This window comes from Cyprinodon variegatus, unplaced genomic scaffold, assembly GCF_000732505.1.
Source record: "Cyprinodon variegatus isolate N-32 unplaced genomic scaffold, C_variegatus-1.0 Scaffold452, whole genome shotgun sequence".
Lineage (NCBI taxonomy): Eukaryota > Metazoa > Chordata > Actinopteri > Cyprinodontiformes > Cyprinodontidae > Cyprinodon > Cyprinodon variegatus.
This window is the reverse complement of record NW_015150905.1, coordinates 115,392-132,571: the sequence shown is the minus strand read 5'-3', so window position 1 is coordinate 132,571 and position 17,180 is coordinate 115,392. Positions and strand designations below refer to the sequence as shown.

Genomic DNA, 17,180 nt, shown 5'->3' with positions numbered 1-17,180 from the left:
TCGTCATGCATCTCGCAACGCCCTCCAACGGCAAAACAACGGCCACCAAATAGTGCAACAACACTCCTTCCACCTCCAGCAGCCAGGGCATCGCAGCCTCAGCCACTGAGAACCAGCTCGCCGATCTTATATTACTTTTATTCCTGAATAAACACACAGCTCTTTTACTTTAATACCCACAATTCTAACTCAATAAAACATTATTCTATTGAGTAATGGGCAGCTAAGTTGTTATTTTAACTTATATACAGGACTAGTCCTTATAGAAGAAATAAATGTGTTCTCCTCTCACTGTGAAGAAAGATGTACAACATTATTTTTTGATGGATATGTTTGCATATTAGTGGATAAAAGAAGTGTCACCTCTACAATTTTTTTGTGTGTGCATGCATTCAGTTTTTTGTTTCATTCAATAAAACTTTTGGTCAGTTTCCAGAAACGGGAATGGTTTGAGTCCCTTTCTCTGTTCACTCTAAAGGATCTCCTCATGTCAGCTTTTAAAGAAATTTAAATGAAAGTTCAAGAAAAAAATTCACATTAACAGTTTAAGAATATTTCAGTATGGCTTCAGTCTTTTGTATTAAGTTTTTATTAAACTTTTCAAATGATTTGTACATGCAAATATTTATAATTTCTAAATAAAAGAACACAGTATACTACTAAAAAAGACTTACTCTGGGGACAGGATTTGCACATTTATGTCTCAAACATTGGTATTACATGCAAGAAAGAAAACACTACCCAAAGAAAAGAAATCGGTATGTATGAGCTATCAATAACTTGGTAGTCCAATAGGAATCCTTATTTACCTTTATGTTGGGGTCACCACCTCCCCATCAGTGCTACCTAACCTGTTAAGCATATATTCATAGGATGCAGTTTCTGTCATTGCGGCTCACTGATGCCTTCAAGTGTCTCAGCATTACTTAGCAAGATGTTGATGCACCAACTGAGATGGCCTCAGACGTTTTAAGATGATGTGTAAGTAAGTGTTTTCCTGTAAAGATGCTTTAAAAGTGGCAGTACTGACCACATTTCTTACATAAAAAAAAAAAAAAATATATATATATATATATATATAGTCTTTGGGAAACTTCCCATCCGATTCCTCTCTTTTACAATATCCGTTTCCCTCCTTTGTTCTCCAATTGTTTTCTTCCTTGTATCCTCCAGGCTTTTTTATTTGATTTTTTCTCTCTTATTTTTATTCATTCCTTCTTAGTTGTGTTCCATCGTTCCTTCCTTCCATGTTGTCCTACCCTGCCCTTTGCTCCTTGTTTTCCCTAAATCATTATCATTCTTTGTTTTTTCTATAGGACACAAGGAATGAATCCAATAACTATTCCATTATTATGCAATCTGTCTTTCCGCTTCCCTTTATTCCCTCTTTCCTGCTCCCTAAAAACTATATATACATAATATTTTAAACTTAACAAGAAAGACTAAGAACTAAGAAGAAAAATATAAAGAAGTCCCGAATCCACTCCTCCATGAACTATTTTACCAACAATTCTTTGTGATTAACAAACCACATAGTACTGTATAAGTGGGCATTTGTCATTATTGTGGTAAAATCTGAATCGTCGAGAGACAATTTCATATGTCATGCAAATCTTGCCACTTCATTCGCCTTGCTGGATGACAAATGCTCCACACCCATCAGGCATCTACCAATGTGACACACTGAGCTAATTTCTTTGGAAGTAGTTGCACCTGCTGTGTACAATTACTGCCAAAGTGGGTGTGTACACCACAACTTGTGTGCAACAAGAAATTTTGTTTTTATTTTCACTAGCTCTGCTGCATAGGAACGCAGTAAAAATGAATGTATCTGCTGAAACCAAACTTAAAAAACACTTAACATCAAGTTACAAGAGCTTTGGGAGTTCATCTGAGCTGACTGATGGTTCATCAGATGGGTTAACAAAAAAACATGTTGAGGGGGACCAGCTGCAAGGTAAACAGAAGAGATATTTTGTCTGTTTGACAAAAATGACTAAAATCACTGGCATGAGGATCAATTTCATATCATAAAAGATTGGATTTTTTCCCTTTCTGCTGCTACAGATCCTGTTCCATTGAAAGAGCTGTCATCTGGTAGCCAAGAACTATTTTACTTGACCGAACTCAAAGAAACAGAGGAGGACTGTTGCACCTTGGACACACCAGTACATATACATGCTGTACCTTTCATCTTTGCTATCGGAGTCACCATTGCTTTGATCATAGAGATAAACCTTCTGCCTCTGGTGCGTAGTGCCTCATATTCTTTGCAGCTCCACTTCGACTGCATCGGTTTATCCCCACAGTTTCTCCACAGGTTTTCACTAAAGGTGTAGTATCTGACCATGAGCTTTGTACGGCACTTTGTGAGAAAGTACTACAAGATGGTGGGTCCAGTGTAGATGCAGCAATCGTTGGAGCTCTCTGCTTAGGCATTGTGCATCCCCACGTGTCTGGTGTTGGAGGGTAGGTGACTCTTCTATATCCTTTGAAATATGTGTTTGATTGTAAATAATCAGAGTATCTCTGTAGGGGAGGGGTGATGTTGGTCCATAACGCCCGTCAGAATCGAACCAAGGTGATAAATTTTCAGGGCTCTGCACCTAAAGCTCTCACAGAGAATATGGTACAGAATGTTTCTGACGTTAAGGTAAATCCAACCTTAAATGTGTGGGGAAATGTCATTCAAGTTTATTGGGATGGCCTGTGAATACCAATCCTTTTTTCAGGAAGGTCTATCTGTGGGAGTTCCAGGGATGCTCTTGGGGTTGCACCGTGCTCACCAGATGTACGGAAGGTGAGCTCTACAAAGCGGGGTTTCTTTTTCTTGTTTTTGGAATCTTTAAGAAAGACATGTTACCTTCTGATTCCCTGCAGCTTATCATGGAACAACATTATTAGCAGAGCTGCAGATTTAGCCAGAGAAGGGTTCAATGTTTCTCAGAGTCTTGGTAAGTCAAATGTTCCCCTCCTTAGACCTGACCCCTCAATACAACACGAGTTCATGTTGGAGAACTTTAATCCTTTGACTTTGCCTACAGCTTCTGCAATATCTCAGTTAGAGGCAGATAAGATAGAGGGACGAATCAGGGACACTTTCATCCCTGATGGTCAGGCGTTGAGATTTGGATCCTACATTAGGAGGCCTGATTTGGCGGAAGTTCTTGAAACTGGTGTCAGATATTTTTACCAAGGGGCCATATCAGAAGAGATAGAGAAAGAGGTAATATTAACATTTAAAAGTTCTTGCTTTAAAGGAGGAAATAAGTGTTTTCCACACAAAGGTGCAAGCAAATGGAGGGGTCCTGAACCGAGAGGACATTCGTAACTACAGTGTAGAGGTCCAACAACCATTGGAAAGCCAGTACAATGGTAAAGAGTCCACTGATGGTCAGAATAGCCCAGAAAAATGGTATTTATATTATCCAAACTTCATTAACCATCTTTAATTTTTCTTCTAGAGCATATAATCAAAGTTCCCCCTCTGCCATCTGCTGGCGCTGTCCTGATTGCAGCTCTCAATCTCCTTGAGACTCTCCATCTCTGGGAAAATGATGTCACAGAAAATCAAACTTCCCGCTGGATTGATGCGGTACTAGAATTTACAGGTGATCGGGCAGTTTGCCCATTCACCTACTTGAAACTTTTTAAGTTGAGACCAAAACATTTGGGATTAAAATAACCCAGATGTGGTGGTTTCATACCAGCCGTGGGTCAGTTTGTACCCATTCCGATCACTTTGTTATATTTGGTTTTATTTGAGGTCATCATCTGAGTTTCAAAAGTCCAATAGGCCAGAATGGGATCAGAATCAAAATTAAAGGAAGAAAATCTTCAGAGTCAGATGAAAGAATGGAAATCCTTGTTCAATTGCAATTTTTAAGGTTGGAGGATATTTGATAAATGATTTACGTTATTCCTAAATGATGCTTGATTGGCAAGATAAAGAGTAGGGTGAATTGTTTACAGGGCATCAGTCGGCAAAGATGCAAACTGACCTGCAGTTAATTTTTTTTTCACCATGTTACTTAATTCAAATATTCTATAATTTCATGATGACCAATTCATTATTAACTGGGCCGTTCTCTTGTTTTGTTTTCTAAACACAAAGGCTTTGTTAACAGCTTCAGCTTTGGTCAGTGAGCTGGGTGATCCCCAATTCAACTCTTCGGTGATTGACCACCTTTCTGCATTGATTAGGTAAAATGCAGCCTCTTTCACTTGGACTGAAGCTAATGGTCTGAGCTAGACAACTACTAATTCTTTATCTCCTATTTCGATCGAAATACAATGCAGAGGACATATTGCCCGGTGATTTGCTTGCAACAGAAACAATGGTGTGCAAAATATAATCAAAGTATGGATTTAATTTTTCCCAGCAAGGGTCAAGCAGCAGGGCTGCAGCAAAGGATGAAGGACGTTCTCCAACTCCTCTATGCCTCCAACTCGACTATCCACCCTTTCCTAACAGAGCAGCTGACGGGACAAGTCGTAATCATGGGACCGGATGACCTCATAGTGTCTGTTGCAAGGTGATGGTGTTTCTGTGTGATGCTGTTCAAGCCTGCAGGATATGTGTGGTATGAACTGCAGGGCAATGTTACATTCTTTTCCTGTTAGTCACCTTGACAACCTTGCAGTTCCTTGAACAGGCCGTTTGGGAGCAGGATCATGACAGAGTCAGGAATTATTCTCAACAGTCTTATTTTGGACTTCTTCTGGCCAAATCAGAGGAGCGGGCTACTGGAGTCTAACCAGGTGGAGCATCAACCCAGCTGTTAATCAGTAATTTGACCCTGCAATCTTTTTTTGTGTCTAAAAAGAAAACTGATATTCCTATTGGTGATGCAGAACAATGTTTTGGAGCCAGGAAAGAGGCCTTTGACATTCCTCATGCCAGCAGTGATGGTTCCGACCTGGAACAAGTGTGGCACCTACATGGCTCTGAGTAGTTCAGGTGGAACTAATCGCTTGAATGAAGTCACAAAGGTTTGTTCAGACTGTTTAATCTATTTTATAAATGAATCTGATTTCAAACAAACTAAAACTAATTAAACTATTTCCTTCAGATGTTGGTAGATGTCCTGTTTCTCCATAAAGAGAGCAATGGCACAATGTTATTGGGGGGATCGTCGCACCAGATTTCTCGCTGTAAGGACGATGTATTTAAAAGCTAACACCTGACTTAGTTTTAAGCATTTTTAGAGTAATTATTTTCTTCTCTCTATTTTTCTGCCATCCAGAGTTTCCAGTAAAGATTGTAGCTTCTGCATGCAGTGTGATATCTAGTTAAGCCTAAACATTTCTGTTAAATGTGCTCAATAAAAATATCAGTGAAGCTAACATGTTGACCTTCTTTAATATTGCTTTTAACTCTTTAACATTTCTACTCTACAAGTAAAAGGCCAGGTTTCCAAGGTCGAAGTTTTATCCCCATCTAAAGTGGGGCATGCATTTCTTTTCCAGCCCCCTTAGTCCACATGATTTAGAACTACCCTTCCCTGTGGTTATGGCTGCAAGTCTTTTGGTCTTTCCCTCCACCAGCTTTGTACATCTATCTGATATAGTGAAGTTATTTTTGCAGAAAGCTCAGGTAAGTCAGAGTAGAGGAAAAGTGCCTTTTCTTACGTCATAGATTTAGGACTGTTTTTCTCCCAGATTTTGCCCTACAAATAGCTCTATCATTTTCCCATCAACACTAATCCCTTTTACTGTTTGTGCTGAAGATAAGCATCCAAAGAATGACACTGCCTCCACTGTGTTTCCTTCTGAGGATCGTGTTATCAAACCTTTTTGCATTAAAACATTTTATTGGATCAAGACCATAAAGTTAAATTCTGGTGTTTTTATTCAAGAAGAATACATTCCTCCATAATGGCTGTATCCCCTATATGGCTTGTAAGACCTTTCTATGGTATTCTTTCAGTAATGCCTTTAATCTTATCACATCACAGGACAGATTTATGGCATGCAAAACTGGTTTCCTCACATGTGTCATCATTTTAGTACCTGTAGCATTTGCTAGCTTTCTGGTTAATGCTTTCTTCGATTTTCCCCAATGGTGAAGCTTGGTCATTCTGTAAACTAATACTGCTTTGAACACCTCCCTCACCTTTCTGCTTGTTCTCTACTGTACTCTAACACGGTTCAGAAGAATTCAGAAGTCCTTCTCAAAACTTCTGTATTACTGAGCTTAAATGACTCTAATTGGGACTTCTCCACTAATACCTATGGACCACAGCACAACTCCACTCTACTTAGCTTTTCCATTAGTGACAGTAGCTGCATTTCCATTAACCTTCAAATTGTTCTAATAGTGTTTACATTGTAATGTAAACACTATTAGTAAATGATGTATATTTTTTTGTTATGTTTTGTTTTATTTTTTTATATTCTTTATTTTTTTATTATGTTTTCAAGCTTCGAAAGGGTGTTTTTCTTTTCTTTTTTTTTTGGCAGCATAAAAATGCTCTTTTGCAATACTGCAACTGACACATTTTTTTCACATATCACACGTGTCCTGATTCTATAACCGGACCTTGCTGCCTTGTGCAAAGATGAAAAAAGATCGGAAGTAGTTGAAGAATGATGGCGCGGCATATCCGGATCCATGAGGAAACTGGATATTTTTCACATTTAGTTTGTGACAATGAGCACCAGCGCAGTGACTGAAATATGGATATGTATAGCATGTTTACATCCGCAGCTGCATTGCTGTTATCACATGAATACACACACATTCAAATGCAATTTTAATTGTGACTAATATTTAATGGAAATTCCAAGATTGCAGAAATTTACATTTTTTTTGAATTAGAACAGTGACATAGCTTTGTGCACATTTGTAATAGAAATGAAACTAAGTTCTTTGGACCCGCTGCTTCCTGTGCAACTTCTTGTCTGGGGTTTGCATCACCAAAATGACTCAGTTGATGGCTGAGCATACCAAGTATAGTATAAATATACCATGGGACCTCTGCATTATGTCGTCTGAGGTTGTGCACCCCTTGGTGTTTGGCCCGTCTTGGGTTGGATTCCGGGTGCTCTTGTCTGCCCTTCTCTGGTGGGTGCAGCCATCCCAGTGTCTGCCCTCCTTGTGTCCCATTGATCATGGGTGCCTTTGGATATCCGGGTCTTGTAATGTCTTCTTCTGTCCTGGGCCCTGTAGGGCAAGCCTGGGGCTGGCCACACCTGCTATTAAGCACATTTTCCTTTTGAAGAAGCTTTGTAAATCCTAGTGATGTCATGAGATGAGCCGAGGCTTCGAGGCGTGTGTCGAGTAATGGAGGGGGCGTTTCCATGAAGCGCACGTTGAGCCGTGATTAATTTAGGGTAGGGGCCAAAATTGATGACGTCTGAAGCTTCGCTACCGTGATACCACGTGACTGCTTCAGGAAGTGGTTCAAAAAGCTCAAGAATTTCAACAGGCAATTTCAGCAGCCTCAGTATTCAGTCAAGATGTAGGAGATTGTAGAAGAGTTGGTGTCAGTTGGATAGAGTTTGGATAGATTCTAAAAAAAATTTTTTTTCCAACCAAGTTTGGTGAAGTGTTTTAGTTAGATTAAACGATGTAATGATCAAAATCTGAGCAAGCCACCGGACACAGTTGTAACCTTAGTGTTAAGTACTATTTCTCTCCATTAAATAGTTAATAATGTTAGTGGCATCATCTGTAAGACAATGACTTCCACTTCTAAGGTTGATGGTTCAAGACCTACCTTTGACTTTTGAAGGTTGTGATTAAACTAAGTATTTTGGCTAATGAGACTTATTTGTATTGGTTTGCCATAGTAATATATTCTATAAAAACACTGCCAAATTAGATTGGCAGGTTTAGCCAAAAGATTGGTTGAACACATAACTTCCAACCCGATAAAAACCAAAAACTGTGGAAAAATGATTGTTTGAATAAAAATGACTAATCCCTTTCAAACCATTCATTTTGCTCATCATTGTCCAATTTTCACAAACACTGTATTTTACTAAAATGGCAGAGAAACAGTGTACCTTAAATTATTGTTCTCTTCTAAGACATTTTACACTTAAAAAAAACCTGCAATCATTAACAATTTCAAGGGAACTTAAAATGGAAAAAAAGAAAAATGACTGCAATAAAAAAAAGAAAAAAATCTGATTTTATTACAACCTTTTGTGATGCACTACACCAGTAGGTGGTGACATGTTCATATGAGGCTTCATGAACTGTGGGGATCGTTAAATGCCTTATGAGGCTTCACCTCAGCCTCACTTTTAAATCCTCTATTCAAGAGCATTCCTGTGCTTACATACCATGGGAGTTTGGTTCCAGGTGTTCACAGACGCACAATAATACTAAGCTGCAGCTACAGGTATATGCATATACCACCCTGAATAATATTGTGTAATCATCATGGGTTTGCCTTCCACACACATGGAAATCTAAGGGATACCTGCTGCTCTGAAAGCTTTTTTGATGTTTACTTTGGTTGTTGTCTTCTATTTGCTGTTTTTCACTGTTTGGTTCCTTCTCGTCACATACAGGTATGGAAGCAGACTTCTATGAGTTGCTGTATATCTTCTGTGTTGTCTTTCTGCTGTTTTATTTTCTGTTTTTGCATGGAGTTTGTATGTTCTCCCTGAGCATGCATGGGTTCTCTCCGGGTACTCCGGCTTCCTTCCACAGTCCAAAAATATGAATGTTAGGTTAATCGGCTTCTCTAAATTCTCCTTAGGTGTGAGTGTGTGTGTGAATGGTTGTTTGTCTCTTTGTTGCCCTGCAATGGACAGGCGATTTGTCCAGGGTGTACCCCACCTCTCGCCTGTAGACAGCTAGAGATAGGCTTGGGAGAACCATGGCAGAAAATGGATGGGTGGATGGATTTTCTCTTTTCATGAGCTCTTTCCTGTCTCTCTATTTCTCTCTCTCCCCTTAGTTCTTATTCCCTATTTCATTTCCATGTCCTGTCCCTCTCAGTGTCCATTGCAAAGGATTTTGCTCCCTAAATAATTTTTGATAATGTTTCACATACGTACCAAGCAGAACCTTATGGTAACAACCATAAAGGTCTGCTTGTGAAAGCCAAGCTGTTTGGCTATCATCCAGCTCTGTGACATCGGTTCCCAGCGCTTTAAAGGCAAAACAGGACACATTTCAAAATAAAAAGCATATCAAACCAAAAGTTTATATAGCTAATGGATCATGTTGTTTTTTTCCTTTTTTATATCCCAAATGTTTGCAATAGGTAAGAAAAAAACATTCCTAAGCTACAAAAATTAGATTAAAAGCTGAGAAGACAAGAATAATGCTATATCTGCAGCAACACAAACCCTCTGAACACAGTTCTGATGCAGACCCCAAGAAGGTATCCAAATCTGCTGCTTTCTGGGCCCGTAGTTGGATTCCTTAAGAACATACATTTGCTGAAAGTTGTGTGTTGTTGCTTCAGAGCTGTATGCAAAACATTTCAAACCACTGCAGTAAAATCCCACTGTTGGGTCTATGAAATGTCAGTCTGTAGCACTGAATTTGCTCCAGGACAGGCATTCTTCATTCTTGCATGTTTTTTTTGTGTTTCACACAAATCATATCCTTTCACTTTTTAACTACCTAGCTATGAAGACCCCGCCCACCTGGTGCTACTAAGCAGTGAAGAAAAACAACCCAGACCATGTGGTGTCAAGCTGAGGGCAAGACTGTACAAATAGAGAAAACAACCACAACACATAACTTCTGAAGTTGGTTGCACTGTATCTAATTTAGAGGTAACAAGGGGAAAGGAAATGGAATTTTAAGAGATGCTGCACTTTTCAAATATTTAATTAGACAAAATTTTGCCTACTACTGTACTGAATTAAAATCTGCTTTCCCTATCCACGCAAAGTTCTGTCATCTAAGACTAATGACCTTTAGCCAAAAAGAAGACAAACCGGTTCACTCACGTTGTGTTAAAGTTGCAACTCCTTGCGTGTGACTTCCTATACTTTTCAGGGATAAAATTTGTGATTAAAAACTTGATTCTGGTGCCTGTTAAGGAGACGAGCCCCTATGTGTGCTAATATTGAAGTAGATAAGAGCTTTTATGTAAAACTGATCTAAAGTCAAGATCCTGTCACACATGCATGCTGACTGCGTCATAAAGAACAGATGGCATCCTGTCTTCCTGACACCAGTCTGTGTTTCATATTGTAGACTTCATTTGATTGAAAATATAAATTTCTTTAAATATCCAGAGAAACTTTGTTGCCGGGTGAATTTCAGTTGAATGTAGAAGCCAGAGCTAATAAAGCTGCAGTTTCTGAAAAGAATACAATGTTATATAACCAGATGTCTTAGAAACATGTCTCTGCATGTGTACACCACTGATCTCTATTTACTCAGACCAGTGGTGTACACGGGTTTATAAATAGAGGACAACAAATCCTACTGGTACAGGCAGGAACAACCAACAGAAAAGTTGTGAGAAAATTATCAGAAGTAAAAATACAGTTTGTATTTCAAATGTGGTATTATTTAATTTGAACTGATGTAAACATTTCCCTCTGATCATCACATCTCTAACCTACTTATACATTAAGTGTGTGTGTGTGTGTGTGTGTGTGGGTGTGTGTGTGTGTGTGTGTATATATAATTGTGAGAATGATTTGGCAAGTTTAACAGAATTTCTGCAGCGACAGATATTCTAAACAGTTTTCTTTATGCATTTTTATAGATTTGTGAAAAACCCTTTTCTTTAGAAGAACTGATGCAAATATGGTTATGATGTTTCTATATTACAGGAGTATCGCAAATAAGTAAAAATAAAAAATATATATACTCTGCTCTTGAATATGTTTTCAGATTTCTTTTTTCTTATAACTAAAGGTATTATACACAGAGTTTTTAAAGAGGCAAGAAACTCATTCCTAGATAGCTGAAATCATGTTTTGTTTGCTAGATAACCTCTCCTTTTGAAATTCAGATTATCTAGCCTTCTAACTATTGTATGGAATATAAAAGTTGTTTAAAATATGGCTTTCAATGGGGTTTATAAAGCTGGTTACAAATTTGCAAGACCTCCCAAAAGTAACTTAGGAGCTCACAAAATAGCCAAAGGTGTCCAAGCTTTGCGTTTAGCTTTTGCAAAAGTTTCCAAGAGCTTCTAGCTTTTGCATTTAGTACTAAGCTTTTGCAAGCTACCAGAGAGGGAATTCCATGAGAATCTACCAAATGCATAATGTTTGTTTTTAAATGGAAATTAAAAATGTGACCCATTATGAAAATAATTCAATATAATTTGATAAACTGCTAATCTAATTGATGTTTTTTACTGCTTAAGAATTTATTATTGCACACTTGTTCCATCTTTCTGTGAACTAAATGGTGTTTCTTTTAATTTAATATTTCTTTTTTTTTTCTTTGGTTTTGCTTTTTTTTATTAATGACTTTCTGACATATTTTTTCTATATCAGTTAGTATAGTCTGTACGACACCGTCACACCCAGACTCTGACTGGTAATCTTTAATACCGAGGGCCGATCCAAATTGCAGTGTGAGGGCCGGGCCTCCTTTAATCATACCGGCTCCAACATTTACTCTGCTACCTGTGACACTAAATAACTCAAGGAGCTCAAGAAGTACTACAATGTTAACTAATTAAATGATGCATGCAGTATATATAGCCCTTCCTTGACATGCACATCCTTGTGACAGTTGGCATATGGTTTAATTTTCCGTCCACCCATCCATTTTCTAACACGATTACCGGTACTCCCAAGTGGGGTCACAAGGGGTGCTGGTGCCTATCTCCAGCGTCAATGAGCGAGAGGCGGGGTACCCCCTGGACAGGTCGCCAGTCCATCACAGAGACAAACAGAACAAACAACCATTCACACACACACACACACCTAAGGAGAATTTAGAGAAGCCAATTAACCTAACAGTCATGTTTTTGGACTGTGGGAGGAAGCCGGAGTACCTGGAGAGAACCCACGCATGCTCAGGGAGACCATGCAAACTCCATGCAGAAAGACCCTGGGCCGGGAATCAAACCCAGAACCCTCTTGCTGGAAGGCAGCAGTGCTACCCACTGCGTCACTGACCAACCCTGGTTTAATTTTCTTTTTCTTCAAACTGTAAAATCCTTCTAACACACTGAATTATGATAAAACTAAAATGCTCTCTTTAATCCAAACTACCATGTTCCTCTTATATTTAGCGTATTTATGTTAGAATATTTTGCAAAAATATGTTTGGGGTGCATGATGGGGTTTCGCATCTAAAGGCTAACGTTTCCCGTCTTAGGTGCATTGTTGCCAGGTTGGGATGTTTCCCAATCAGGCAGTTTAGGGTGGCCGTCTATGAGTAAAAAAAGTTTTTCTTTGGATTTATGGCCTAAGGGATCAATAGGTTATGGTTCAAATTTGGCAAAATTGTGTATATCCAGGCGGTTTATGAACATTTTTTGAGCTAGAAAGTGAAATCTCGCAACTCTGCTGATGTGGGTGTCGACGTTACGCAGCAGCAGTCACTGTCGTGTCCGTGTTAAAAACATCCATGAGTCCATAGGTGGGCCGGTGTAGATGGAAAAATGTGCAAAGCCCCCTTGACATCCAGGAATCTGATTCTGTGTTAAATAGCACATTTCCTCCAGGGTCACAGGTTATTCATCCACAAAGCACACCCCCTGAGCCCGCCTGCAACAGCCCTAGCTCCCTGGAGCTTGTGGATTGCTGGTTCCAGGGGGTCTCTCCCACCCATGCTCTGCCCGCCTGAGAGGCCTCCTCCTCGGGCAGGCTGCTGGGGAAGCCCCCTTGACATCCAGGAATATGGTTCTGTGTTAAATAGGCACATTTCCTCCATGCTCCCAGGTTATTCATCCACAAAGCACACCCCCTGAGCCCGCCTGAAAAAGCCTTAGTGTTAGGGTTAGATGGGCACATTTCCTCCAGGGTTGGAGGTTATTTACCCACAAATCACACCCCCTGAGCCTGCCTGCAAAAGCCCTAGGGTTAGGGTCAGATGGGCACATTTCCTCCAGGTCGGAGGTTATTTACCCACAAAGCACACCCCCTGAGCCCGCCTGCAAAAGCCCTAGGGTTAGGATTAGATGGGCACATTTCCTCCAGGGTTGGAGGTTATTTACCCACAAAGCACACCCCCTGAGCCCGCCTGCAAAAGCCCTACCTCCCCATCCCTTCCTGGAGCTTGTTCTAGGGGGTCTCTCTCATCAAGCCTCTGCCTGGCCGAGAGGCCTCCTCCTCGGATAGGCTGGTCAGAACCTCCCCTTGACCTCCAGGAATCTGGTTCTTTGATTTAAAAAAAAATAAAAAAATAAAAAAAAAATAAAAATAAACATATTCCATCCATGGCGGGAGGTTGTTTACCCACAAAGCACACCCCCTGGGCCCGCCTGCAAAAGCCCTACCTCCCCATCCCTTCCTGGAGCCGGTCCCAGGGGGTCTCTCCCATGCACCTCCTTTCCGCCAAAGGGGCCTCCTCCCCGGAAAGGCTCACCACCAACACACCTCCCTGGGGAACAGCCAGAACCAGGCGGGCCCGGGGACCCACCCTTAAGCAACCCCCCATGGACTAAACCAAGTAAAACGCACCGGCAAACTGTCCCGGCCCCTGGTATGGCAGCAAGACATTCGGACCCCTGGTACAGCGGTGGGACTTGGAAAAATTCTTGACATCTGGACGACTCCATGGGCCTTGGGGCCCACAGAGCCGTCCCTGGCCGGCCCGGCAGAGGCATAAATATATTTTTGGCACCACAAGAACCCCATACATGTAAGACCCCAAATTCTCTTCCATATTCCTTTATCTTTTTTGTAGGCTGTAAAAAAAATAAAAAAAAAATAAGAAAGATTGAATGAGTTTATATTTTTCTAAACGCCATGCTGAAATTACTACAGCCTATCTGCACATACATTAAACTGATGAGTATCAGATCTAACTTCAGTAACCATCTCCAGTAACCAACAAGTCTGCAGCAACAGTGACGAGGAAATCAATCCTTGTCAGGCCACATTCAGCGGATATCTAAGGTTGAACGTTATCGCTGCGTGTTCTCCTCTGTCAGGTGCCTCAGAGGAAGACTTTTTTTTTTCCTAATAAGATAACAACAGTGGGTGGAGCAGCTGAGTCCTGACTGGAGGCGTTATTGTTCACATGCAAGTCATCCTTAACAGGAGTTTCACCACCTCCGCTGTTAGAAGTCAGGAGGAAGTCCGCACTCACCTGTCATTGTGATCATTTGGTTTGGAGCGCTGAACTAATCCCGACGAATGCAGACTGGAAGTAAGTACAATTTGTTAAATTAATACTAAAGACTGCGCTGTTTTTGTTGTTCTTACTTTTTTTTTTTGATAATGTTTACTATATGCTTCGATCAACATAGATCTTGTTGGGATGAAGGAAATATTAAAGGTTTAAATTAAAGTGAATTGGCTATTTCCGTGTGAGCATTGTGTAATTAGATGAGTTGTAAAATAATGCAGGGTTATTGGATTTTATCGAGAAAGGCAATGATGTAATGCAAGTTTTATATTTGCTTTATTTCCACTTGTTTTCTACACTCTCTGCTAGATTCCACCTTCTTTATCGGTGAGGGGGGAATCAGCCGGAGCAGCATGGAGACCAAAGCAGTGAGCAAAGACAGGTTCTTCATTGTCCTCCGTGGGAAGTCGAGGAAAGGTTTCTGTCGCGGCTGTATCGGCCGCGTGGAGTCGGACACTGGGCGCGGGGAGCTGATGGGGCTCATGTACGGCTGCGGCACCATCGCTGGGAGTCCTAAGAGCGGGGGCTTGGTGAAGGAGGAGGACACCTACCCTCTGACCCGACACCAGGCCCAGCTGCTGCTCTACATCTCCAGCCCCAGTAAACGCCTGGAGCTGCTGTGCAACCCTCAGCTGTTCGCAGCCATCTGCGAGCTGTCTCAGGGCGACCTGGTGGTGATGAGGCACAAGAGTGGCAACCTGCCAGGTGTGGTGAAGAACCTGATGCAAATAGGAAAGAAGGATAAAAAAGAAGACCTGAGCATGCTTGGCTTTGAGGTGGAATTTCTGGTGAGTTTTTATTTTTTTTGCAAAATGAATTCAGAATCTGTGCAATTCATTTTTCGGATGCACTCATTTAAATGATGAGCATCAGGGGCGGAGCTAGATGGGGGGCCACGGCCACCCTTAACCAATCATTGGCCACCCCTACCATTTTTTTTTCTCTCAAGTAGAATATTAAAAACATTTTAATTTTATATATATTAACAATTTCTTGACAACAAAAACATGGTGGTTAATTATGCACATCAATATACCAACATTAGAGAAGATTAGTACAGAATTCATGCTCTTTCAGAACTAGATTTTGTGTTATATGCAGTAAAGAGAAAATTGTGTCTCTGCAAGTCATCTAAGAGTCTTCAGTGAAATCATAGATACTGTAAATAACAATTTTAATAAAAACCTATTAAATTATCAATTTATGTAGATATTAGTACTTGTAAATATCAATTTAATGTAGAATGATATTGATAAAAGTAGGTAAGTAATGACAATGGAAAAGATGTTCACCCCAGATTTTATGTAGATTTTATCTACTATACCTTTTATCTATGTTTAAATATATGAATCTATTTGTTAGCAAAGTTAGCAAAACTATAGCTAGTCTTTATTTAGAAATATGGACGTTGTGCTTGTTCCTGTTGGAACAGTGTAGATTGACCCTGAGGTTCTGCCTATCAACTTTCGGCCCCTCCTTAGTATACATTGGTTATTGCCTGGCCACCCTTATAAAAAAATTTTCGCTACGCCTCTGATGAGCATGTCAAGTGATTTTTTTTTGTTTTAGTAGCTAACAAACAAAATATTATTTGCCGAATAACATTTTGTGCAATCATTTTCCTCAGATCTGTGCACTTAAAGTGATTTGCATCTCAATAGCTGCTTTTGTCTGTTTCATGTTAAAGGAAAACGAAAATAATTTATTGTCCAAGAAAGTTGCCCCCCTGCCCATTTTCACTGCTGCAGACATCATCCAGGTGATCCCATCACATGCTGCCCCCCTCGGACTGCACTATAGAGATATCAAAACTGGCAGTAAGTTCAAATTCTGATGATACTGGAATACTATGAAATATAACATTTTGTTTTGATAATCAAACTGATGGAAAAAATGACCCCAGCTCTAAAATGATTACAATTTAATCTAGCACCAGTGAGTTGCAAGAAGATGCCGACAAAGAGGTTGTTAATACAACCAGAAAGACTGGTTCTGTTGCTCTGGAATGTGAGACAGTAGATATGTCACATGCTCTTACATTTTTTGCAGATGGTACATATGAAACTATCTACATACCTTCCTTCTAGCTGTGTACATACAGTTTCTTAGAAAAGTATTCACACCCCTTGATCTTTTCTTAACATTTTGTCATGCACTACTGCAATATAATTTAGCAGCTTTCTTTCACCTTCAATAGTATAACTGTTTTGTTGAAAGCCCAAATATTATGGAAGAATTTGGTTGAAAAAAAGAGCATTATGAAAGCTAAAGAAGGGTCCTAGAGCGGGAAAACTTTAAATCAAGGTCTGGTTATTAAGCTTTCATAAACTTTAATGATCTCAAAGAAAAATACTCAGACCATCAACTGAAAATGAATTAGGTGTAGCTCCACTGTGAGTCTACCGACACATGGCTGTCAACCAATACTAATTAACATTTACAGAGAGAATACGGGATATAAACCCTGAAAAGAGTTTCCTAACAGAGGTTACAGAGTTGGGCCTTTCTTCGGTGAGATCAGGGAAGCAATTGTGTCCTTTTTCTTCCACTTCATACCACTTCATCTTATTTACAGACTTGCATAAAATTCCGTTGCTGTTCTGCCAACTTAAAAAAACAACAACCCACAATTGTCGTGTTTTCATTAAATGAGTAGTGATATCCCGTTGTTGAGTATCTTGTGGGCTAAATAAAAATCCTCTCATTTTATTTTTGTGTAATACATATGTTTATGGTATATAGAAATACAGCTGTTCTGTTAATATGTCTAGGCCTGTCAAATAAAATGAGCATTTAAAAAAATAAAGTTTGTGGTTTTTGAGATAAAGTATGATAGTCTTAAGGAGCTGTTGGAGCATAGAGGAGCAATTAGAGGCCGGTTGTCTGTTGAGTTGCCAAGTCATGAGTCCGACAGATAAAAATGTCATCTGACTCTTTTACT

At 39.9% G+C, this 17,180-nt stretch overlaps 2 protein-coding genes across 2 annotated transcripts in view; both read left to right on the top strand.

Annotated features, from left to right (window-relative positions):
• Positions 1 to 1,821: 1,821 nt before the first annotated feature.
• LOC107093896 (gamma-glutamyltransferase 7-like) lies at positions 1,822 to 5,299 on the top strand. Its single transcript, XM_015389219.1, has 15 exons — positions 1,822 to 1,957; positions 2,068 to 2,249; positions 2,321 to 2,469; positions 2,536 to 2,653; positions 2,733 to 2,800; positions 2,881 to 2,954; positions 3,045 to 3,226; positions 3,288 to 3,375; positions 3,465 to 3,595; positions 4,115 to 4,203; positions 4,383 to 4,535; positions 4,644 to 4,761; positions 4,855 to 4,992; positions 5,073 to 5,154; positions 5,247 to 5,299. Coding segments are annotated over exons 1-15 (1,710 nt in total). The 3' UTR covers positions 5,249 to 5,299.
• An 8,852-nt stretch (positions 5,300 to 14,151) lies between these two features.
• Positions 14,152 to 17,180, top strand: part of LOC107093889 (ubiquitin carboxyl-terminal hydrolase CYLD-like) — a 7,932-nt gene continuing 4,903 nt past the window's right edge. Inside the window, exons 1-3 of the mRNA XM_015389211.1 lie at positions 14,152 to 14,260; positions 14,549 to 15,027; positions 15,927 to 16,056. Of these exons, the coding sequence (XP_015244697.1) occupies positions 14,248 to 14,260; positions 14,549 to 15,027; positions 15,927 to 16,056 (622 nt within the window). The 5' untranslated portion in view covers positions 14,152 to 14,247. The remainder of the gene's footprint in view (positions 14,261 to 14,548; positions 15,028 to 15,926; positions 16,057 to 17,180) is intronic.

Excerpts from the sequence above, each read along its gene's own strand:
- LOC107093896 (XM_015389219.1), top strand. The coding sequence starts at position 1,822 with ATGAATGTATCTGCTGAAACCAAACTTAAAAAACACTTAACATCAAGT. Across the intron at positions 2,654-2,732 it reads AGAATGTTTCTGACGTTAAG|GAAGGTCTATCTGTGGGAGT; the intron begins GTAAATCCAACC and ends TCCTTTTTTCAG. Across the intron at positions 4,204-4,382 it reads CACCTTTCTGCATTGATTAG|CAAGGGTCAAGCAGCAGGGC; the intron begins GTAAAATGCAGC and ends AATTTTTCCCAG.